The sequence below is a fragment of the Polistes dominula genome, unplaced genomic scaffold (assembly GCF_049000335.1).
Source record: "Polistes dominula isolate Pdom_NZ unplaced genomic scaffold, Pdom_raw_medaka contig_80, whole genome shotgun sequence".
Classification (NCBI taxonomy): Eukaryota; Metazoa; Arthropoda; class Insecta; order Hymenoptera; family Vespidae; genus Polistes; species Polistes dominula.
This window is the reverse complement of record NW_028301111.1, coordinates 3776115-3802214: the sequence shown is the minus strand read 5'-3', so window position 1 is coordinate 3802214 and position 26100 is coordinate 3776115. Positions and strand designations below refer to the sequence as shown.

Sequence of the window (26100 nt, the reverse complement as noted above, 5' to 3'; positions counted from 1 at the left end):
ACTCCTTGCTAAAGCACCAATTCTTGTTATCGAGTTATAACGAAGAGCAAAATAACATTCCATCAAAATCTCTTGTTGACCAAATAGGAAAGATACAATATGTCTCGTTGCGTAATAATAATTTTCCATTGTAATAAAAAAGCGAGTGCATTAGCGCGTTATCGTGGAATACTTTGTTGGTAGTTAAACAAGGGGGAGGGGGGGGTCGATATCGGTGGTGCGGTTTATCGATTATCCGAGTTTGTGTGTAACTTCAACTTTTACACTTTGCGTGCAACATTGTGTATAACTGAAGTAGACTTGAAAGTACCGAAGCGTTAGCTCCCCACAGTTGCCGCGCGAATATCTGCCGATGATGCTTTATGATGCCGATGATGGGACGAACTTTGAACACTTTTATACAATACTTTTTTCTTTAGAAATAGTCGCTCGACTGGCGAAACTAAAAAATAACTTTTTCATTCGGAGGGAAATCAATAGGATTTTGATCGACGTCGTCCTGTCCGATTGTCATTAATTCGACGATTCGATTGTTATTAATCTACAAAAGAATAAAAAAGAATCGTAGAAAAAGATGAAAGGCGATAGATCGAGATATCTTCTTAAGTGGAAAGAAATGAGACGGGTCTGTCCCAGGTTCCGCACGTATAAAGGATAGGAAAAGGAAAGGAAAGGAAAGATGTTTCCCCCATAGGTAGCACCACCCTTCGAAATTCCTTTTAAGGGGAAAACGATCGTCGTGCAATCTGTCGAAGGTGTCACTCTCGCGAGGGCCGATAGCAGATTGCGAAAACTCGGAAAAAGGGCCCTCTCTTCGAGGAAATAGATGGTACTTACCTACCTACCTACCTACCTACCTACCTACCTACCTACCGTTAATTAATCATTCCATCGACGTATCAAGGAAAAAATATATATCTTCGAACGCTGAGGAAAATAACATTAGGGGGTGTATGACGGTGATCCTGGCGCAAGTGGAAATCGTAGAATACTAGCGTTGCATGTAATGGCAATTTCTGCCATCGATTTAGAGGTAAATACATACATTGGCAGGAACGTTATTAGGATAACGCTGACGAGCACGTTCCACCTCTCATCACCTTTTCCTTTCGTATTTCCTTCGCTACATAAATTAGTCGAGCGTGCATAGCATCCAAATATTCGCTATATCGTTGGAAGAGACATTATCTATCTATACATGAAATATTACTTACCGATTTCGAGATATTTTTGATGCGTAGGGTCGTACTGATCCCACGTGAGACTTCTAAAACGACTTTTTTCTCTGCTAGCAGGTAAAAGCCCACTGTCGTTTCTCGTGTGATGATCGACGCCATTTGGATTCCTGCAAAATAATTAGAATGACATAGTAACTAGTAAAGTATAATAAAGACGTTGTAGAAAATGACTTTTGTAATTGAATTGTGATGGAATAAGGTCGTGTCTAGGGTACATATAATGGGTATATAATAAATCTCTTGGCATAACCGGATGGCGAATATCACATAGCAGGATAGGTTCGATCTAGGTAGGTAAAAGAGACTTATCATCGAGCGAGATACATCTATGAGAGCCTTCGTAGTAGATACATAGATATAGATATAAGGGAGGAGGACGCGCATCCATCCTCTGGGACCCGTTCGTGGCTTTTGCCAGCAGCGTTCCTTCGAGGGCCGGAAGTAATACACGCTTTAGCTCGTTCCGTTTACATTAGCCTTCGCTCGGTATACCCTCGTCGTCCCTTTGCTAAGGCCCTTTAGCAACAGCCTTTACTTTCAGCTCGCACTTTCGACATCCTTTGAGGGTTTAGTCTTCTCCTCTATATGTTATCTTTCTTCTTTGTCTTTTGCGTTGTCTCGTTCTTGCCTTTTTCCAAAGTTACAGCGATACCCTTTATAATTAGTTTAAGGGTTTCAAAGCTTTTCTCAACTTTCATCTCTCTTTCTCTTTTGCTTTTTACATTTTTTTCATTTTTTTTTCCAAATCAACAATTTTCCTTTTAATAATCATTTGAGCAACTTTTATCGTCTTATCTTTCTCACTCTCTTTGATTATTATTACTTTGACGATTTGGCAAATGATACCATTAAAAGGTATGCAAGGTATTGAATATGAAAAATAATCCGCATGTGCGAGTTGGAAAGAAAGCTTGTCCGCATTTAAAGAGTTTAAGTGCATATTCATTAATCTTACCTTAGGAGGGAGGGCCTCCTAAAGATTTACTTTCTCGAAAGGTAAACTCGGTGTAATTCGAAAGTAGGGCATATTGGGGTGAGTATTTTATTTAAACAGAGTTAACCATTAATCTTGAAGATTTTATCTCGCGTCGTAAGAGTCTGATATTTCCGGCTATTTTCTTGTAATTTTGCGGTCTTAAAATGTTTCCTTTCTCTCTATATCTTTTTGAAAGGAGAACTCGAAGAGACAACTAGAGGAAAGGAGAGAGAGCGAGAGAGAGCGAGAGAGAGCGAGAGAGCGAGAGAGCGAGAGAGAGAGAGAGAGAGAGTAATAAAACTTTGATTACGCTGTAATCTTTCTCCCTTGATGTAACGCATAAGCAGAGAAGAGTTTACCCCACGGGCTAAACTTGGCCGTAGTTTCCGATGAAATCCTATTGTATTTTACCTTGATAACTATTACGGTACGCGAACGTGCTCGTTCCACCGAGAAGTACAAAATGAAGATTCTTTCATCTTTTATTCGTTTATTCGTTTATTCGCTTATTCGTTTATACGTTTATATGGATATCAAGTTCTTGCTTTTATAACTTCCATTTCGTGATAAGAAATCTGCTAAAGAATTTCAAACCTTTCCAAAGAATATTTCAATCACATTTTATTGACCATATTTACCTTTTCCAATTAGTTGTCAAAAGAAGCTACCTGTTAGCTGATTATATCTTATATATTATAAATAGGTTATCGCGTTAATAGTTTGCTACGAGTTTAATATATATATATATACGTTATATATGTATAGAGAGAGAGAGAAGGAGAATGTAGTCTTAAAGACAAAGGACTTGGACGAGGATGCATTCCCAACGAGACTATCGGATAAGGTATAACAGTAAGGATCGTGTAACCACACGACCGAGAATAATCTATAATGCAAGGGCAAGTTTGGTACGCGATCGTCCCTTCGGCTCCCGAGACATTATAAAGCTCTCTTCGGTTCTAGATCTTCGTCAGCTAACATAATTCTACGCTTGTAGGGTAGATTCCTTGTCATTCGACGAGCCTCTCTCGCACACGTATACGCATGGGTGCGCACGTGCTTACAAGGAAACGATTAAACAGCTATGCTAAAGCTTCCCACTCTACTCCCTTTCTCAAGAAACATCCTCTACTCGAGTACGATCAAGGTGCTGCGACACCTAAACTGAATACGTAATAATCCACGAGTTTAGAATAAACACGCGATCGTGCACTTAACGCGGACTGCATTTAACCCTCTTTACATTTTCTATCGTGGTTCGTTTCGTTATAACTTTATCGAACTGATATTCATTTCGCAAATTGACAAATCGAAATGATATCAGTACAATATAAAATAATTCAATACGTTCATTTGAAAGCTTTCAGTTTCTAATCGCAAGCTGAGAATGGCTTATTTCGATTGTTCGCGACTCGATAAATGACTTCTGACTTCTTTAGTGAGAAAAAGTGAGAAAAAAGAGAGAAAACCAAGCAAAATCGTTCGCGCCGAAATTGAAGCTCGAAATATGAGACCGCGAACGTATAAAAGCTCCTGCTGCTCGTGCACTTTTCCGACGAAAAGAAAGATGAGATGAAGAGACTTAAAAGGGGTACACCAGGCGGCTCTACAAGAATTCTATACGATATATGTTATAAATACGACATATTTCAGCAGCAGTAGTATTGCGATATCTTTTAATAATCGTGCACAAATGAAGATATAATATAACATTTGTTCAACGAGTATTCTTTTTTCATCATATTTTCAATTATGGAAGCAATGTCGACGCGTATTATGACGCGTATAAAAAGATCAATATCTACACTTGAACACTTTACTTCATTGAATGCATAACTTTGTTAATGTAACGGTGAACGTGTGTTTTTAATTATTAACAATTGAACAACATGTATGTATGTATCTCTGTGTATATAAATGAAATCATTCGGACTTTATATTCTTGCATAATCGTAGAAACAATACGTTTAAATATTTATTGCAATAGCATAACAGAGATTTACAATTCCGTTTATTTCGATTTGCATTATCGATCATCATTCTTCGTAAGGCAAATATAATAGTTTGTTGTTTGATTCGTTTAATCGATGCCATTTGGGGAGATTATCTACAAAAGAATATGGAAAAAATTCTACTCTATGCATAGTAATAAAATGCATTATAATAAAAACAATTATTCGTGATGAATGCTAGATAAGCTAGTTATGTATTGTTACAGCTCGCATGCGCTTTTCAACCTGCAAATCGATTTTTTACATACTTCTATTAGACAAATCCAAAGAATAAAAGGATAGTTTAACAGGAAGGAGTAACACATACGGATTGAGAACGGATACTTGTTCGGTTTCGCGAAAGGAAATTGCAAAGTGGTTGCCTTTAAGAAGGCTTTTCGAATAACGAACGACATGAAGTACAATTATTTACCTCCGTTATCGTATGTGAGAAATAGTTTGAAATGCAGATCGAAGGAATATCTTGTAGAAAATAGTTTACACGGTGTACCATACTTTGCCGATCCTACTCGTCCAAAATGGGAGAGGTAATTTTTACAAATCATCATTTACCTGATTTACATTTATTATTAGTCTCTCTTTTTAGAGGATTATGGTTTTTATTAACGATTGCGTCAATCGTAGCAACTGTCATCACGATTAAAATCATCTGGGATAAGTTTCAAAATAATCCAACTTTAACTGAATTAGATGTCCACGTGAACGAAGCGGAAATACCTTTTCCACAAATATTTCTTTGCTTTGAAGGAAATCAATTTAATCTGTCTGATATTAATAATGTAGGACAATTTTACAATGCTTGTCGTTCAATCAATATATTATTATTATTATTATTATTATTGATTACATTTTTTGTCCAAAGGTTGAAAAAAAGAATTATATTAAAATATACGAATGGATGTGGAACGAAAAGATAAGCGACGAAACGAAAAAAACCTTGTCCGGTGTGACAAATTTCCGCAATGTCTTTCAACGATGGACACCCAGATGCGATTCTGTATTAAGTAACGTTATTTCCACGTAAGTTAAGCCTTTTATTTATTCTTTCACAATTGATTGACACTTTTTCTTTCTTTTTTTTGTTGAAGAAATAAGAGACATATTCGGGGAAGGGATTTTAAAAAGATTGTCACACCTGCTGGAGTATGTTGCAAATTTAATTTCTCTAAGCTCGTAGTGTTTGAAGATATGCCATTTGTATTGGAAGTGAAATCTCTCGTGTTTCCACTAAAGTGACGTATATCTTTCGTTAACAGAAATATTTTCATGTTCTTAATGCGATTATTTATTTGTATTCATATTTTTGTTCTTTTTTTGTAGACTTTATATAGCGGACAAATTCGATATGGGACCTAGTCGAAACATTATGCCTCACATCAAGCTTAGAAAACCTGCATTTATGCAGCTTGACGTATTTCAGACTTACGTAACTCCGGATTTGCAAATGTTATCGGATTTTCAAAGACAGTGTCATTATCGTAGAAAGAAGTGGTCTTACAATAATTGTCAATTGCGTTGCCGAATTGATGATATATCGAAACAATGTAAATGTTTACCATGGTTTTTGATTAAGGAAGGAGTCAAAGAATGTTCGCTCGACGAATATTCTTGTATAACCAAGGTGTATGATAATTATATAGATTGTGAGTGCATATTACCTTGTAATTTTACGGTATATCGATTATTGGGAACGAAAGAGGGCTATCCAAACGATACGCTCAATTTATCACCGATCAAAATTACTTTAAACTGGCCTAAAATGTTGTTTCGTAGAGAAGTTCGTTTTGGTTATATGGACTTGGTGGTTAGTTTTGGTGGTATAGCTGGATTGTTTTTGGGTTACTCCTTATTATCTTCTTTCGAATTGTTCTATTATTTAACCTTTCGTACTTATTGCGGAGCTGTATTAGACTCGTCACGAACAAATCATAATATTGTTACAGTTCGTCCGAAAAAAGTTACATTTACTAATAAGCTACTTAAGCCAGACATCAAATTTATATCTTATAATCATTTTGATCACGATAGCATGTCTTATAACAAGTAGGGTATCAGATAAAATCTTTACAAAGATTTTCAATATTTCTATTAATAATAATAATGTTTAATGTTTATTACTATCTTTTATTTATATCGTATTTATGTAGCATCTTTGGAGATGATACATCGCACACAGTTTCATGTATTGCAACAGGTAAACTGCTACTTGGAAGGTCCTTCCCTTATCTCCCTCACTCTCTCTTTTCTCTCTTCTCTCTCTCAAGCTAGGTGTATGCATAATGGATGGAGAGAAGAATGAGTGAGTGAGAGAGAGAGAGAAAAGTAGGTATGTACTCGGGTGTCGAGGGAAGCGAGTAGTGAAGTGGGGTGAAGAATCGATAACGGGTTCGAGGTTATCAGAGGGCAAGGAAACCGAGCAGAGAAAGAAAGAGAGAGGGAGAGACGGAGGACGGAGTTACATCGAAGCTCTAGTCGAACTTGTCGTAATTCTCTTGGATAAGGTCTCGAACGATCTGCTCTTGGACAATGGAATATATATTTTTGCCCTTTCGAAATATTATACTTAAAAATATCGAGAAATAATCTTGGAAGATTGTTCGATAGAGAAAATATTGAAAGTAGCGAAAGATACTTACTTGTTTTCATAGCAAATTTTTCCTATTCTCGTTTCTTTTATCGATTATTTTGATCAAAGAAATGAAGTGTCGTGTGCAACGAATAAATGAAATTTTCTAACGATACTCGAATAACGTCAATCAGTGGAAATTTGTTATTTCGCAAAGTTTTCTTGGACAAATGTTACATATTAAATTATATAAAAACAGGACAAGCATTGTTACCGTTTTTCCATTATAGTATGTATATTTTGTAATTCTAATGGACAATATGTTATCAAGTTTTATATTTAAAATGATTGTGACAGAGTTGATTTTGACTTTGACTCTTTTGCCTGATCATTGAAGATATAAGCGATTCAATGATGCTAATCCGAAATATATTTTCATAGGAAAATCGTGATAAAGTGTAGGCATTAGTGATACAAAGTAAGTAGGTATTTCGTATATTTCTCGCAGCTCGTGAAATCATTCATCAATTGTTTCACATGCAACATTTAATTGCGCTAAATGGTTAATCGAATATATGTGGTATTTATTTGAATAATCGGCCTTAATGTCCCCACTCGTTGGGATTTTATTGATACTCCAATAATTTCCTACACGATAATATATGCGGGCAAAGGATTTCATGTAAAAACCAATAACATTACAATTATCAATCTCTAAAGAGCCAGAAATGGACATGAAACGCGAAATTTGTCCGACGATTAATGCATCTTTATTATTATACGAATTATATAACTGAATTTTGTTCTTTACTCCGCTATTCTTGTATTCTTTTATTATGCAGTAATATTTTCAAGTAAAAATAGGTTGTGTGTTGGTTGTTAGCAAAGATCGAACCTTCCGATTGCTCTCTTGACGATGATAAAACAAAATTCTATTTGATATATTTTTATACGCAGATCTACCTACTTGAAAAGTTAGTAGACAATTTCTAAGAGAACAGCATTATCTTTAACTTCAAAGAGAATTGGTAAAAAAGGTGAGAGAGAGAGAGAGAGACGTGTCAAAGTATCATACTGGTATGTAGATAGATCGTTAAGAAAGAAGTGTGTTCCTGAAAAGAAGCCATACGCGGCGGCATAATACCTTTCTTCATGGTTCACTGGAGACAGATGTATTTTCCCTTATACGAGCAAAATAGAGCGAAATAGAGCAAAATAGAGCAAAATAGAGCGAAATAGAAGGAGGATATAGAGCGATACCAACACCTTACACGCTCTAGGCAAAAGTATTCCAATGCCGAGAGAGACAAATTTTATTAGGACGGATTCGCATGAAAATCATGTTTGCGCGTCGTCTCTTCCTTCTTCCAGTTTCTACTTGCAACTACGACTACTTTTCTTAGATTTTTTCTATTTACGTTCTAGCATTATGCCAATTCCTTTCCTTCGTGTTTCATTTGATATATTTCATGAAAAATATGTCTCCATTGTAGTGAGCTATGATATTTTTGTAAAATCTAAAAGCAACGATAGTTAGACATTTGTTCATTTAATTTTGAGATTCGATCGTTTGCGATTAAATCAAAATTGAGAATTGTGAGCAAGTTAGCAGAATGATACTGGAGGACGTGTTACTAGAAGCGTGTCACTAGGAACGTGTCACTAGAACCGGTCTAGTAGAAGCGGGTTGGCTGGCTAGTGGTTGGAGTTCAGCTGGACAGCGGAGATAATCTCTGGAGTTAGCGTCGGTCAAGTTTGAATTACGACGTGTGACGATGCAGTCTCGCGGACGTAAATTGTGATAAATTATACCGAGGGGTATAATAATATGTACACGGTCAATAAAACGTCTCTCTCTCTCTCTCTCTCTCTCTCTCTCTCTCTTCCTACAATGACGATTTAATGCCGGCTTCCGTAGCAATTATATCGATCGTTGTGAAACAGACGCGACTACCTTTCTTTCTTTCTTTCTTTCATTACAGGTTCGATCTCGAATGAAAATGAAATCGATTTTCCCATGATTACTAAAATAATAGAAGATTTTGATCAAAGGAACAATGTTCACGCGTAGGTATACGCACGCTTTCACAAAGACGTTTGCTTTTGTAGGATGAAAGGCGCGGAGGTATAACAAAGGAGACGTTGAAAGAAAAACTTGGGAAATTTGAAGGGGTTCTAGCTCTTTCCTCAACAAACGCCAATAATGCTTCCTGCTTGACGCGCGTTATATAACCTTGTATACAAAAGAAAATTTCTGCCTCCTTTCAATTGGAAATATTTCAATATCTTTTTTAGATTTTTTTTTAGATTTTTTAATGGTTTAGTAAATGAACATTAAATTAATGAAATTTGGTAGCACGAAATACGATTATCGTTGTACAAATTGGTAAATCTAAAAGACATTTTGACAATAGACAAAGAAAAGGGAAAGAATAGTGAAAAGAAAGTAGAAGTCGTACAAATAGATTGGGATGGGGAGGGGGGGGGGTCAAACAATAGTAACACGAACGAAAGACATAAGAGTGGATTGAAAAAGAACGGAAATGATCGAATGATAGGGCTTACGTGATAGGAAAGAAGAGAAGCTATAGCTACATTATCAAGAATCCAATGAAAAGGATAGAGATGATACATAATAGAAAAGAGCAAACAACAACACTCAAGGAAGGACCAAGTAGGACAAATTTGTCAGATCTTATTGGGCTGAGATCGTAGATAGAAAAAAGAAGAAGAATAATTCAATTTCAAACTTACACGTGTATAAATATCTTAATAATTATTCTTATTGATAAATCTTAGTGAAGGAAAAATACGGGTTGACACGTTGTAGCGCATAGACTGTACGCATACGCGAATCGAAATATCGTCGTTGGGTTGTTTCAAGTTAGCTCTTACATATTCATGGAAAGGACGGGTCTTGTACTTTCGCATATGTCGCCAATAACTTGCTAGTTTTGCGATGTTGTGTTATCTTTAGTGTTTGATATCGAGACCAACCGTCGCGTCCAATTTCTACGACGATAAACTTTACGTCAATTGATCTGTTTGCATTTGGAGTTTCTACAATAAAATAATAATATCGAGAGAAACGATATCTAGATTAATCAAAGAAGAACAGTTTCCGACATTTCGTCTTAATTTGAAATGAAAATTCTGGGAATCAAAAATGGACGTCGCGAATAGCATCATAGCAAGCCGTGTCGCGTGAAATCAATTTACGGGAAGCGCGTTAAAAAAGAAACGAACGGACTTATCCACCGGAAAGGTCTAATTTTCCATATTCATGAAGGAGCGAGATGAAAATTCGTTCCTTTCGTCCTTGCCGAAACGAACAAAACAAATATTTTCTCTCTTTTTTTTTTTCTCTACTTTTGTCTCTCTCTCTCTCTCTCTCTCTCTCTGGGTGTGTGATTTTTCACGAAAGTTTATTCGTATCGCGAGCGTGAGCTCGTTGCGACGAACGATTGACAAAAATTGACCATATGTCGTCGACGAATGAACGAAAAACGAAGAAACGGAAAAGTTATTTCACGGTACGAGAATGAAGAATGAAACCACTTCTATCGTTGGTTTACCGACAACGAGCCATTATTTTTTAACGAATACGATCGAAGGCGAATCTCCAAATCGAACAGCCCATCTTACGGATAATCGCGAATATCGATACGGATGGTAACCATGCAAATCTCGATTAGCACGTTGGTATCGTTGAAACGAACCACCCATCTCCGTATTTCTACGTTCGAAACGATCTCAGTTAAGCGATACCAAGATGTTATGCGGCCTTTTTGAATTTCTAATAGAGATGCAAATGTTTTCGTCTATCACTAACGACACGCCGCAAGTGTTTTATAAAACGGGTCCAATTTGTTGATACCCAAGAATAATGGAAATCAAGTTAGATAGAAATCTTTCACGATGCAAGAGCGCACCTATACTTATACATATATTTTCTATATAATACTGCATGTTTCAATATACCAAATAGATACATAGTATTAAACATATTTTAGTTAGTGAAACGTTGTTCAAAAGCACATAATGAATAAATAATTACAAGCGATTAATATGTACTCAATTTCTATATGTGTAATTATTTGAAATTTCGTAGAGGCAGAGATGTTAATGAATGTTTGGTTTGTGTGTAAATAATATTGATCTATCTACTCGTCATTCGACGATAGGAAAAAAGCATAATAATAAGATGATTGAATGACGTATCGACTTACCCAGTTCTAGCGAAATTGGCAAAGTATTGAACGATGCTCTCGGATAGTGCCACTTCGGATCGCGTGTAATTCTTTGGGAAGTGTGCGAATCCGTCTACGAGCGCAGCACCAAAGACGAAAGGTAGCTCCTCGCCGTGAACGGAGCCCATTTTCTGTAAAGCAGTTTATCTTACTGTGACCAAGCTTCGTGAAATATTTGTATAAGCTAGGAAAACGTTGAAAGAAATGGAAGAGAGAAAAGGCGAGAAAAGACTTTTTTCCATTTTCTTCTATAGAATCATTGATGTTGCTCGAAAGCAACGAAACGACCTTTTTTCCCCTTTATCCCTTTTTCACTTTTTCACTTTTTCACTTTTTCACTTTTTTTTCTATTGGCGAAAGTTAAGTGCTAGTCAAATGTAGATAAGCAATCTAAGCAGATTATTAATGCATTATCGAGTTTAATATTGCATTGGGGGGGGGGGTGTATTAATTTGATCAAAATCTCGACATGGACGTAGACGACGCGGACGAGTTGATGGATTATAAGTATTTTTCTTTCGTATCCCGTTCGTTTTACCGTACCACCCTTTTGTTTCTTAATGCCGTAGCAATAAAGAGGTAAGAGGATTTATGATCTCGCGTTGGCGTGTACGACGGGACTTGGAGCTATAACGCGTTAATATGTCGGAAAGATTGTCGTCGCGCCGGCAAACGTCTCCCAGTGGCGAATTTATCTGCTTCCTAGCACAGGACACGTACGAGTAATTCAATTTCTGTGGCAACTCCTTTCGTGCGAGATTAGTTACATTTCTGTAAGAAAACGGAACGAACGTTTTCAACTAAAAACCAAACAGTTCGAGCATTTATATTTATTTACCGCCATGAAATATTTCTCTATATATTCCTTCAAATATTTATTTATTTATTTGCTACAATTAGTTACAGCAATTAACGTAATTATTCTTATTTATAGAAATGAATTAGTTTTTTCTTCAGGGTTCTACCATTATTTCAATAGTATCGCGTTCGATAGTTTCGATTTCAGCGTATCGAAGAACCATTAACCGATGAAATTGCTTCGAGATCGAGTCCTCTTTCGCACGATGGATGCAATCGTCTTTGCGCTATCTATCTTTTCGATATATACTTTTGATTAGATTGTCTAAATCAAGCGACGACTATTTTCATTGAATAGTATCAAATGATGAATAACTTGCAGATCATTTTTATCATGAAATAATATCTTCTCTACTATTTCCTCAAGTTTGTAGAAATATGATTACATTTTTAATATCATTTTGATATTCTAATAGATTTAGAAGAAAGCGCTTTGAATTGGTAGATTTATACTCACATATATAAGTAGAGACGAACAAAAGGAAATAGAGAAGAAGGGGAAGAAGAAGAAGAAGAAGCGGGCTACGAAAAAAAGGGACAATTGGAATTGAGGTCAGAGAGTTTAAGAGTAATAGGAAGAAAAAAGAAGAAAGGGAAGATGCATTAAGATTAAAGGAAGATCTTAGTTCGTTTTCTTTGCGTTCATTCGACTAGATTTTATCATGAAATTGTTCTTATCGACCGAATGAAGAGAGCTGCTTCAAATAATGATATTATAAAACTAATTATCGATTGGAATTTCTTCATCATGTGTTCTCTTGTTTAATTAAAATACGTTCATAAATGACTTTGGCCACATTGTACTGCAGTCGCAATCCGCAAAATGTTCTCGCTTTCGAGATCTCGCAAATTCGAAACGTTTGAGCGATCCTAAATCCGATAGTATCGTAACTTCGTTCGCTCTTGTAATCGTCCCTCCCTTTCGCCATCTTCAAAGACAAATGCGAGACCAGCAAAAAGCTCTTCAAACTTAGACGTATTTCCTGATATTTATTTGATAATCTTGCAATCCTGTATCCTGTATAAGTCTGCATTTTCTAATTTTTTTCTTTTCACAATTCACAAATATCTATATGCATTTTCTAATGTAAATAAGGAAATGTATTCTAAACTGTTATTAGGAGTGTTGGATTTTTTACTTTTGTATAAAATCTTTGTCGGGTTTCTTTATTTAGTTAAACTTATTTCGCGAGATAAACTCGAGATAGGAAAGTATCTATGTCAGTATCTAATAAGAGAAATCGGTAAGAGAAAGGGATGGAGTTTCTTAGTAAGAGAAATTGTTTCGAATCGTGAACTCCGTAGAAATTCGAGGAAACGGAGGTAGAATCGGTCCGATATATCCAAGCGTGCACCGTACATACGTTTCGTAATGAAATTAATGGTATTAGAGGCCGCACTAGTATGTATATACTGCTATACCGTGTGTTAGCTTGGATTCTCGACAATGACGAAATCCAGTTGGTGAAACAACTTCGATGAACCTTCTCTCTACAGTTAGACAGTGATGGATACGCAACACGTACACTGCCCTCCCTTGCAACTTTGCGTTTTGGATTTGGTTTCTATGTCCTTTCCCTGCTCTCACGATTTCTCTTATCCCTTTTCTCTCTCTCTTTCTCTTTCTCTCTCTCTCTCTCGCTCTACCTTATTCCACGTGCTATTAAAAAAAGGAAAAAATATGTATTAAGTATTAGTATTAGTAAGTATTTAAAGTAATATCGAATGCGTGCAAACCTAGGCAACCTTTCAATTTGATAAAGAATGATTACAGTTTGAGTAAGTTTAAAGTTTTAACTGAAAGTGAGTAAGTTGATAATAAAGAAGGCTCCGGAACTATGCTCGATGGCTTGTTTCTCATTGCGGATTCACATTTAACGGTTTCGGAATAGATCATCGTAGCCCATGAAGTTAATAGACCAAGTTCGTAGACGAGCAAGAAATGCACCGTTAACGGGGAGAGTCTATAGAAGAATCGGAAGGTGCCTCGAGCCGCTTTACTCACCGTCTTTGTACCGAGGACAAGTTTAAAGTCTTCTGAAAGGACGACGACAAGGATGAAAACGACGGAGAGACAAAAGCATACGAAAGCGATAGATGAGGATGTAGCCTAAGGCTTCTATTTTCATCAGTCAGTTCTGTACGATTTAATGACTCGCACAAAGTTCCTACCATAGATCGTTTTATTCAATTCCAATGTGTAATTATATAATGTTGACTTTTACTCTATAGTATATAATATCACATTGTAATAAATATAATAGAACATGTGTGCATATCACACATATATTACATATATTATTATAATATTATTAGTACTTTTAATTTCTAATTATTTATTTAATTATTAATTCAATTATATAAAAAATGCTAGGCAGGGCCTGTATGAATGCAACCCTCCAGACACACTTCCGCACATTTTTATGATTATTACAAAGAAAGTAAATAATAAAACATTTAAAAAATGGAAAAATAATTCAAGCTTGCATTTGGCAAAGGAATATTGCAGCTTCCATGAGACTTACTCCGTCTATAAACGTATTAATTATCAAAGGAAATCTTTGGGATATGTATAGAGGAGGCAAATCGATGAAGGATCGATCATTTATTAATTTAGGAGTTTCTCGCAACGTTCGCGTTTCCGCTAACTAAGCTGAGATGCGAGTTTTCGGTGAAAACCAGTGGATTTGTGAAATGCGATTGAATAGACAGTTATCTGAAAATAATTGTTCAACTTTTCGGAGAATATCGCTGATATAGTTATAAACGAATCGTTTTATTCGAATTCGCCTCGTAATTTTGATCATTGAAATGGCTTTTATCGGTCCCGTAATGTAAACTGCACGATCGTTTCTAATTATAATCGTACGATTCGCATTTGAGAGCTTTCGGTGATTCAAAAATAAACGCGATTGAAAGTATGTTTATTGTTGCAAATTGCCATAAAAAGGATTGAAAATAGTCATTTCACGTTTCAATGAAAAAATTAGATTTACCCATAGACGCGAATAGAATGTCTTCATTAATTGTCTATCAATCAATTTGATTAGATTATTTGTTGATAAAAGATTGATTATATTTTCTCTTTTCTTTGTTCTATTAGCTCGTAAATGTAAATATGATTCTTGATGGAAGAGAATATACAATAAAACTTTCTTACTTTTCTTTTTACTTGGAACATTTTTTCACGAAGATTCTGTTAAAGGTTTTTCGTTTTGGGAAGTAGTTTAAAAGATGATGGGCGCGTGCAGTCTTTAGAACTTTTAATGTACGCGAGTTAGAACCTTTTATCCCGTTGACGGCGATGATGATGGTGCTACCTAACATTAGCAGCGAGACCAAATTTTATTATGAAAAATGCTAACTTTCTCTCTGTCGTATTTTACTTTTTTGTTAGACCAATTAAAAGAAAGTTTTTCTATTATACGAACGATATAGATGATGTAGATTAATGAATGAATCGAACCGTTTCCTTTATTTATTTTATCTTCTTGGCTCGCGGTCGGTCATTTTGTTAAAATTGTATTTTCATTAATCGGATTGTAACACTTAGCGCTTTCAAGAAAATCCTGACGAACCAAGTAACGAGCATCGAAGCGTTGAAAGCTGATCCTTCGAACTCGCTTTGATACGGGTAATTTACTCTACGGTTGTTCCAACAGATGGGGGCGAGATGATGGGGGCGAGATGGGGGCGGGCACCCCTGGAGAGTGGAAACTGAAATACTGCCGAAGATGCTGGTAAAGAAGAGGAGAAAGAACAAGTAGAAAGAAAAAAGATAAATCGTTTGTGTTGTGTGTCATCAAACTTTTCCTTTTCCTCTTCCTATTTCTTCTCTTCACTCATTCTTTCTTTTTGCTTGTATTTTTTCTTTTTTTCTCGGTCGAAGATTGTCCTGAAAGTCTTAGAAAATTGCTGGCAGGCCGAATTGCCGAAGACCAAGACTAGCTACGCGACCACCATTTTATTTGCTATTATTTTAACGTCCCTTTCCAGTTGAACGCTTTTTCTCGCCCTTAATGCGGTGTCACGTCGATAAACAAGATTTTCTCAGTCTTTTCCAAAGATTTCTCTTATGAAGACTTTCCTTTTTCTTTTTACGATCTTTTCTTTCTTCGTTTACAACTTTTTTTCCCCCCGATAAACGGTTCTTTCCTTTTACTTTTACTTTTTTTCTTTCCAACCATTGACTGAAAAGAAAATACAATTTATATAACAATAATTTTCAACAAAATGTTTTCCATCGATATTAAATGTCTCTTATATTGTTTTCGTATTAAAGAAAAATCATGAATTTGGGATAGAAATTAGTAAACGATATGTTTATACGCAATGAAATCGACAACGATATCGACTATCAACATAGGCTTCGATTAATGTGAAAGCACAGCTCATAGTATGACGAGGTAATTACACGATATTCCCATGAATATCTTATTGACGTTATTGCCGATTCCTGCATCGTAATTCTGTAATTCCAGTATACATGAATGTATAGTTGTACTTGTAGTGTTTACAGGGATATTACAGTGTTGAATGTAGTTACATAATTCGTGATATATCTGGCAAAGGTAGATGTGTGAGCATATTGGCTCTCTGGATTGTCAATTTCCTTTCTATATATAAAGTATTATTTTGTAATATATATGTTAATTTATTTTTTTATTTTATATTCAATCGAGTTAGCAAGTAAATCTTTGAGCCCATTTAACATGACCGATGGACAGAGAAAACCATGTTTATTGCAACGTTTTAAGCGAAACGTTTTTTCCCCTACATTCATCATTTTCTCTTTAACGATATAGAAACGAATAATTCTTTCTATCATTGTACACAGCGTTTGATCGATTCACGCGTTCACAGTTTAACTTTAAAAAGGGTAAGGTCCGAGACGATAGTGAATTTCAATTGAAATGGAAAAAGCCACTTTCGGCTTTCCTGGGCCATTTAAAATTTTTCGTCCAGCCGATGCGCAGTTGCGAAATCATTTCGATTCTTCGTAAGCGGAAATGCCGCTGGTTCCATCCCGACGACCTCGTGGAACAATGCCCGGATTGCCGGCCGACTGTCCAGTTGCAACCAACGGAGAGAACGAAGGGAGGAAGCTTAGGAGAGCAGCATCCATTGTTCTTTTATCGCCCAATTATTTTCCCGTCGCGAACCTACACGCGAACCTATACGCGAACCTATACGCGAACCTACACGCGATCCTACTATACATATTAGTAGAAGGACCGGAAGGTGCAGCATTATTTTCAGATGGTCTCTATCTAGAAAAATGCCTTTTTTAACGTGAAATATTTGAGTAGATAAATAATATGAAAAAGATAGAACGCGAAGATGTAGATAATGACATTGCCGAAGCGTGTAAGGAAATTATCATTAAAAATAAGATAACGCGTAGAAGGGTTAGTACTGTTTCAGTTTGTAATGAAAAGAAAGAAGAAGGGAAAGAAAGAATAGAGCTTGTTCACTTTCATTTTTCATTATGGCAGAGGAAAAGAGTTCGTTCTATTTTTATTCGCGAGACGCAACGCGCGCGGTTTTATTTTTACAAGGTGGATCTTTTTCCGCGCTCATTAAGCCGTACTCGTCCTTAATTAGCTCCGTAAAGAAAATCAGCGGACGGAAGCTGCTCGAGAATGCCTGCGGTAGTTGGAAAGAAAGACCATATTGAGATTTTCTCCGAGTGAAAACCTGAAAGGAATAATTTATATACAGAAATATGCACTACCTCGTGAATCTAATAACGACGAAATTTATTTTAAATAATGCACAGACCGATTGAATTACGTAAGATTTTGTTCGCGATTTCAAACCATTTCCATCAGATTTGTTCTTTTTCTTCTTTCTTTCTTTCTTTCTTTCTTTCTTTCTTAGGGACATTCTCGACAACGAGAGAGAGAGAGAGAGAGAGAGAAACTAATGCGTAACTAGGAATATGCACGCGTCGTATATTATCGCAGGGTAGAAATACATTCTACGCGATTCCCTCTCATGTGCATCCATGAATCACCTATGGTTAGAATGTTGTTATACTAGTTTAGCTAGTAGCAGACGACGCTAGCTGTACTATTTGTATGAACGTTGTGAAACACTTCTACCGTAATTCCTCTTACAACCCTAACGCGCCTAGGTTATTATTCTGCTTATTACAAACCTTTTATAATATCTTTTCGTATCAAATTGTTTCTCTGTCAAAGTAATTTAGCAGACAATTGCTATTGTTATAAATATTCTTCATTAAGTAATTATATATATTATATATATATATATATATAACGCTTTGAAAAAAGAGAAGATAACAAATAATATTTGTCCCGCGTGCAGCTCGAAATCATACGTTTTTCTTTCCACAGTTAATTTATCGTTTGCAATGACGAAATTGAAATAGCTTCGGTAGAAAAAATATTCCGATAACGGGAAAGTACCGTCGAGCCGGCGTTTTACGAGAAATCGCTTAATTAATTGAAAAGCTTCGCGTTGTAAATTCCGCGATAACCGGAAACTCTGTTCTCTGTTCCAGAATTACGTACCGTGGATGGACAATAACGATCATTGTGTACAGTGCGAGTTGAACGTTTTGTTTCTCCGTGCGCGCGTATGTTTTATTCGACGATTCTAGCGTTGAAAAAATTTCCTCATGGTAAATAAAAGTTCGTTCGTGTTAATTGCGTTCCAATTGCGAACAACTTTGACATATATCGACGACGCTCGTAAATTATCACTCTGCACGATTCTAAACTTTTCATTTATATCTAAATATATATTGTAGGTCCAAAGTCGTTACCACTCGTCAAATTGTATTTCTACCTTTGTTTAGCCTTTCATGCATGCATCATGGGATAATACATTTGAACCCATTTACAAAAGTTTTCATTTACCTGTGGATAGTCGCCGTCCTTCATCTGATAGTCGAAAACGTAAAAGAAGGTTTTTGGCATGGGTTCCTTCTCGATCTCTGGTGGTGGAGCGATGTGAGGATTATTTGGCTTCTTCGTATGCCTTAGGGTGAAAAGATCACCAGTTTGAACGAGGGGTGCTACAAATTGTGCATCGCTCAGTGCCTGAACACATGCATCTTTCGTATTCACCGGATGCTGCACAGTCCGTTCCCAATCCGAATATTCGTTCACGACCTGAACAAAATGTAATCAAAAGTTTCACCCTATTAATTAGTTTCAATCTAATGAAGCAAATTGTACAAGAACAAATAAATATTTGTCAATCGATATTGCATAGGTAGATATTTAGTTGCATTATTTTTCAACGTATCTCCGTTGTCGAGAGATCGATCGGCGAACAACGTTTGCAGATAACGTTGCGAAACCTATATTTATTATGATATAATATTTATTATGACCAAGAGACGTATCGTAGCTTGTGTGATACGAAAATAATTTGTGAATTATGGGTGAGGAGAGGGTGGACGATTTTTACAATTCATATACCGATGGGTTGTTTCTCCTATATGGACGTTTTGTGCCGTGGTGGTTATCGTTTTGCCCACCGGCGATTCCCCGTTATTTTCATTCTATCGAGCAGAGAGAATGTCCGGAGAGGATACCAGAGATAAGTAATTAAAGGTTAATGCAATTTTTTCAAATAAGCATCGTCTAGAAAAACAACAACCTTTCGATAATATTCTTTTTTCATTTTTTCATTTGCGAATATTTTCTCGATATTATACAACATTCCGAGCTTTTAATTTAATATAGAAATTCTTCATGACGAGTTTTTCAAAGTCATAGGTATTTTTTTTGTTCCAACTACATTTTTGTTTTTTATTGCATCGTCCAACTGATTGAAAAATGTCATTCTTTTGAACCTGTGAATGGCGAAAAGTATGAATATGGATTCTAACCGTATAAAATATCTCCGTTAGATGATATACGTATGCATTTCTGACGTAAGTCCTGATGATTCTGTCTCTCCTTTCACCTTCGAATCCTTGATGCACATCCTTCTCTGCAAATTTCCAAAGAGCCTCGCTGGTCGTCACGCCGAACAATAGGTCGTATTTATTATTGCTCGTTATGGGTGCCCCGTGTTCAGCTTTTTTCGGGAGTGGTCTGAAAATAGGCAGTGCATAAAAAAGGAGCATTGGAACACATTTCCTATTAATGAAATTATACCGAAATGTTGCGTACCCGAATCCCTGAAATTCTGGTCCAAGATAGGATAAAAGATCTTTCTGAAAATCAGATCTAATAACGACCCCATCCACACTTGGTCCAAAGGCGCTGAGGAAAGTTGGTGGTTGTATGTCGATCTGCATCAATTCTTCGAGGCTGCTTTCCCTTAGGCAATCGACTATCAGCTCGTTGTCCTTCAATAGATCTTCGGGAATGGAGCAATTTATCGCTCTAGCGAGCTTTAGCGCATAGAACACAGGATCTTCGACTACAGCCCAGGAAGACAGTGCACTGCCTGAGAGAAGTATCGCCCTTTTGAACAGACCTAAATCCAAAAGGTCAATCTTTCTTTTCCGATCGATAAATTTGATCTAATTATTATTGCTTATTCTACAATTAACGAGATTTAACATCGATTACTTTGTTCTATTTATATTGATAATGGGAAATTTGATCATTTCCCTCGGGGGAGAAAGAAAAGAGGAAAAATACAAGTGGAAAAAGTGCACGTCAGGTAGGTAGGTAGGTAGGTAGGATGACAGGACAATACGCGAATCCAATAGCCACCGAGGCGACCTAAGAATTTCGATGACAATTGCTGGAAAATGAAGTTTACAATTTGACATTTTTACCAAGTTAAGAGAACAGCGTTGTCACGTTCTTCGCTTACCGTCTACTTCGATTTCCAAAGTGTCAGAATTCATTGCCAAATCTTTAAGTTGATTTGCCAAAAATTCGGGACGTAAGAAATAAGGAAAAAAATAGATCAGCATTAATGTCACTTTTTCATCATTCCAAGAGTCTTGGTAGGTGATTTTTATTCAATAGAATTCAATATGAATGGATACTTAAACGAAACACTTAAAACAAAATATCAAAATTGTAGAACCCTTGATTTTGAATAGAATTTCAGTTTCATTGAAAAAGAATCATTCAAATGTCTTCAATAAGTTTTCCAATAGCAATCGTGTTAAAGTTACCACCAGTTGCAATTTTCAAATGCACTTTTTTTTTTTTCTATAATATACAAAAATAATATAATCTACAAAAAATAAAGTTATAATTCGGTAGCTTATCGATTCTAGTATGATATTAAGAAGAATAAGTGAAAAATATTATTGGTAGTTTGAGACAATTTGAAGCATTTTCCCATCCCTCTTTGCTACGTTAAAAATTCGATGAAGGAAGGCACGTGCACGTAGATAGTTGGTAACACGTTGCCCTTTCGATATTGCTCTCATCTTTCTTAACATCTTCATCGAGAAACGAAGGAACGAAGGAAGGAAGGAAGGAACGAAGGAACGAAGGAACGAAGGAACTCACTATGGTCGAGTCGACGGTTAACATTTTCGAAGGAACGGCACTTTCTGATCGCGTTAAACTCACCTCTCGAGAAAGAAGAGGATATCGAATCCGTGTAAGATCTCGATTCTCTTCTTTCCTTTCGCGATATTATGTGTGTGAAATATTACTCATCCCTTCTTTCTCTTTATTTCTTTATCCGTATGGTTTCCATCGAGCTCTTCCTTATCTCATCTCTATTGGAAAATACTTTTAGCCATTATGAGAGAGCATTCGCGCGTGCACGATTTCTACCGCGTGTATTCTTTTCCGTTCTTTCCATTTACTACTTTTATTTTCTTCTTATTCTCGATGCAATCATAATATAATACTTTTCGAGAAAAAAAAAAACTTTATTCAATGATTATACTACTTTTTCGGACGTTATTAAAAGTAGGGGTATAGGAGGTACAGAGCAAGCGGTATATAGCTCGATCACTTTCATACTTAAATAGTTTGCAAATTTTACAAACTCATAAAATTTTACAAAAAAAAGGGAGAGAGAGAGAGAGAGAGAGAGAGAATTAAAATAGGAACCCACTCGGTTGCTACGCGATGAACTTGTAGCTTTTTCTCTCATAAATTATATCAGATGGAGAGAAGAAAAAACTTTCAAAGTTTATTAATAAATGAAAATGGTCAATAAAGTAATGTTTTAATGAATAATCCGCTTAAAGAAGAAAGATCAATATCGTATTAATAAAGACACGTATCTGTAATAATATAGGGGTTATTTAGAAATCGATGAAACATCCCTTTTCTTTATTTTCTTCAACGATATGTAACAACTCTCTTCTTGTAGCCTTTCCCGTGAAATCCGATTTCTTCGATACTTGGAGAGCTTTTCGATCGAAACGAAAGGCTTTGTGCCGAACAAAGTGCATTATTTTGTTACGTACGCGGAATGGAACTGTCGCGAGAGAGTACCGTGTCAAACGAGATTCTCCTATCTCGTTCCAATTACCATACACCACTTTAGATATTTTTCTATTATAAGATTTGTGTCACCTCTTATGACGGTTGGACTGATGGCAAGAAAATGTACACAAGCAGCACCCGTTCCCTGTCCCATAAGGCTAACGTTCTCGGGATCGCCGCCAAAAAGTGCTATATGCTGCTGGACCCAGTGCAGAGCCGCGATTTGGTCCATCAGACCGTAATTCGCCACCCTCGCCTTCGTTTCAGGCGCCACGTTGGCGTTCAGGAAGCCGAGCACGCCCAGTCTGTAGTTGATCGTGACGATCACTTGCTCGGTGTAACTGGCTAGGACGCTACCGTCGTAAGGATTTCCGCTTCCCCACTCGTAGCTTTCGCCATGAATGTAGAGGACAACCGGATGTCTCCTACCACTTTCCGCCATGCCTGTAACACAAAAGCGGACTATGCTTGATTCGACGTCTCTTTCATCCGCACACAACTTTGGCTTCTCATCGACTTCGGCTCCGCTCCGCTCCGCTTCGATTATTACCAGAAATGGCCATTTACATCCCTTCATATTCAACTCGACATTCAATGTACACCTCAAAATCCATACTTTTCAATGCTACGACTTTTATTTCTTTGCTATTCTAAACAGTGGCTCTTTAAAATCGGAACACCTTATTCATGCCTCGGTGGAGAAAAACTTTTGTCGACAAAGTTACCTTCAAAGTTACCTTCAAAGTTACGTACAAAGTTACGTACAAAGTTACCACCCTGTTTCGATGTAATTTCAATGAAAAGATTTTTCCTCATAAAATCATAGGAGAAATTAAGACGTACAGACTAGTATAGTTCTAAGGCAAAAAGTTAGTTAGAGAAAGATAAATAAATGAAAGGCCTCTATGACTGCATCATTGACCGCGGCGTGCTGCACTCCTAAGAGTGCACACATTTTTCTTTATTTTAAAACTATTTGACTTTGGTATATCTTTGTCTACATTACTCTTCCTTACTACTTTGTTCCAGTCCAATATAGCTGGCTACAATTTTCCATTAAAAATGATATCTATAGGTAGATACATTAGGTAGATAAAAAGTAATAATCGTATGGTTTTTATCCGACGTATCTGCAAGTTATAGGCAGGATAGCTGTCCATTGGGCAATTTCAGGCTTCTAATTGGTGGGCTTGGACCAACTGGCAAGTTTACGATAGGTTGTTGTTCTAGCTAAATCCTGATTAACATATCGATTTGCACGGACAGTCCCGAGGACTCGAGCTTCGCGATAAAGCATCGTATTTTGAGCAGAAGATGGCTGGGATTGGGAGAATGGCGTTTTCCCTCGATTAGCGGGACCGAATTAGGATACTAATTCGCTTCGAGTACGTATGTGAGATATGTATGTATGTATGTATGTACGTTTGGATTGCAACAAAAAGCACAGAAACACAAAATAGGAAAAAGAAAAGAAAAGAGAACGACGAGTCGATAAATCCGGATGCTGGGATGCGTGAATGCCGTGTCGTATATGTTCTGTTCGAATTTATGCAACATCGATGAAAGCTCCGACGAAAGCTCCGACGAAAGCTTCGACAAATTGAACGCGACGGAAAAACATAGAGGGCTGATAAAAGCGCGTCGCGTTTTGTAGCCGATAGACTCGATCGCATTCGAATGCGCATTTTGAATTTTTTCAGTCTCGCTCGCCTGAACTCGTTTCTATCTATACGCTCACCTATTTTTTCTCCCTTTTTTTCCCTTTTTTTTTCTAATTTTCTCACCTACAAAATCAAAGCACGAAATCAACATTTTTACAATCAATTATCTTAGCTTGTTGAAGTGAAAACTTCTTTAGAATGGGTGTCATTTGAAAACGTGTGATCTGCACACATGATTTTTTATTTTTATTTCATATAAAATACTTAATGTTATTCTCAAAATATGCATAAATTAATGACAATATTAGAGTTCAATTTTTTTAAGTGTTTTATTATTTACTTTCTTTGTAATTATTAGAAAAATGCTAGGCAGGGCCTGTATGAATGCAACCATCCAGACACACTTTGAAAATGTTGCTTGCGAGCGACATCTACTGGAACGGAATTTTTTTCCAGTCAAAACTGTTCATACACGTCTGTATGACGGGTTGCCTATCTTTAGGGCAGACAAAAAAATTCACTTCTAACTTGTGTGATATGTACACATGCTTTTTTGTCTTCCTATTTTTATATCACATTTTGAGAAATAAATAATTGTTGAACAATTTTTTCAATGATCATTCTATCGTTTGTAAGAATTGTAGAAAAATTCGTAAAGACATTTGTACGCGCCGAGACTATTTTTGAATCAGTTCACTTGATACCTTGATATGATTTTTATTCCTTTCTTCTATCGTTCGGTCTCTTTTTGTCAGAGCAATGCCAAAATCGTGGCCAGGAAAAGAATAGAGAGAACCCAAAGAAGGTCTACTAGCCTTGAAAATAGACGGAAATTTTGCAAGGATAACAGGAATTTTCGGTCCAGTTAGATTTTTCTTTCTTTTATTCTTTCACTTTGTTGTTTGCATAGAGCTTACGTCGAACGAACAAGTGAAAAAAATGGCTACTAAGATGAAACAGTGGGAACAATCAAATACGATTTTGGTGGAAGAAAATGAAAAAGTCTTTACCTTTAAGCAAAGAAGAAGAGAAAAGAAAAGAAGAGTGTGATAAATGAGAAATCGAAGTTGTGGGAGGATACCTTCGACGGAGACTTTAAGCTTCGCTCGACGTAAAAGCCATTGTCGTTGGGATTAAGGCATTAGTTGGAAGTATCGTCCCTGGACCTGCCCATCTCTCTTGAGCGCAGGCTCTACGAAATATAGCAAATATCGTGTAAGTTCCCTAAGTACCTGTATAGGTACTTATATATGTACGCGACACGATAAATGGACCCAACCATTTTTCATCGATTAATCTTTTTTTCTTCAACTTTATCTACACTCTCACATATATGTTTGTCGATTTGAAAGAGAGAGAGAGAGAGAGAGAAATGGAGACATATATATGTATAGGTATAGAAAAATTCAGAGGAGAATGAAAAGTTTGGGTAAAGAGGATGATAGGACAGAAAGTTTGTAAAGTACTTCGCTAACAGAGTACTTACCTGATTAAGGCTTTGGTATAATTTCAGAAGGAGTAGAGTTGGTTAAAAGATGCGGTGGTAAAGGAAAGGAGGATCCCTTGGTAAGAGTAAGTTTAGGTATCTTAGTTATATCGAAATGATGAAACGCACGTCTCGTGTAACCACTCTTAGAAGGAGAATATCAAAGTGGACCCACAGCTGCAACTGTGAAAACTCCAAGAACGCAAGTTTCCCAGCAAGCAGTTCTTCTCCAAAAGGAAATATCGACAGAGTTTGTATCTTTTGCCAAGATTTTTCTCGATAAAAAAAAGTATTCGATGAAAATCGAAATAAAAAGTATTGGATATTCTTACACCTCTTAGATAAAAGTATCAAGCGAGGAAGATGGTTTATGTTAGTGCAATGAGTATCGAATCGTTCAAAGCTCGAATCGAAAAAGCTTCGAATTACAATCCATCGAGATTGTTTCTATACGACGATAGTTTCGAGTGGTCATGCGTTTGAAACGACTCCTTATTCTAACATGCACCAATGTTATTTCATCTTAAGGGAATGCAAATACATACGTGCTTGTTGACCCACGGGCACGATTCGTATTTACCTCACGTTACTTCGAAAAGAATAAAGATGTAAATAAAATAGTGTCGAGCTACCTTGTTGTTCTACAATCTTTCTCAGAA

General features: G+C 36.5%; 2 protein-coding genes across 7 annotated transcripts in view; one reads left to right on the top strand and one right to left on the bottom strand.

The window, feature by feature from the left end:
- NLG-4 (neuroligin 4) overlaps positions 1 to 26100 on the bottom strand; it is a 142816-nt gene that overhangs the window by 6679 nt on the left and 110037 nt on the right. For all 6 annotated transcript variants that reach the window (XM_015332673.2, XM_015332666.2, XM_015332672.2 and 3 more), the window contains 6 exons: positions 22385 to 22738; positions 20051 to 20360; positions 19765 to 19972; positions 18785 to 19039; positions 11022 to 11173; positions 1215 to 1345 (listed from right to left, as the gene is read on the bottom strand). In XM_015332673.2, coding sequence (XP_015188159.1) covers positions 1215 to 1345; positions 11022 to 11173; positions 18785 to 19039; positions 19765 to 19972; positions 20051 to 20360; positions 22385 to 22738 — 1410 coding nt within the window. The remainder of the gene's footprint in view (positions 1 to 1214; positions 1346 to 11021; positions 11174 to 18784; positions 19040 to 19764; positions 19973 to 20050; positions 20361 to 22384; positions 22739 to 26100) is intronic.
- On the top strand, positions 4433 to 6340 carry LOC107072605 (pickpocket protein 11). Its single transcript, XM_015332674.2, has 5 exons — positions 4433 to 4753; positions 4813 to 5005; positions 5089 to 5246; positions 5315 to 5458; positions 5547 to 6340. The coding sequence occupies exons 1-5, from the start codon at positions 4620 to 4622 to the stop codon at positions 6271 to 6273; spliced, it is 1356 nt and encodes a 451-aa protein (XP_015188160.1). The 5' UTR covers positions 4433 to 4619; the 3' UTR covers positions 6274 to 6340.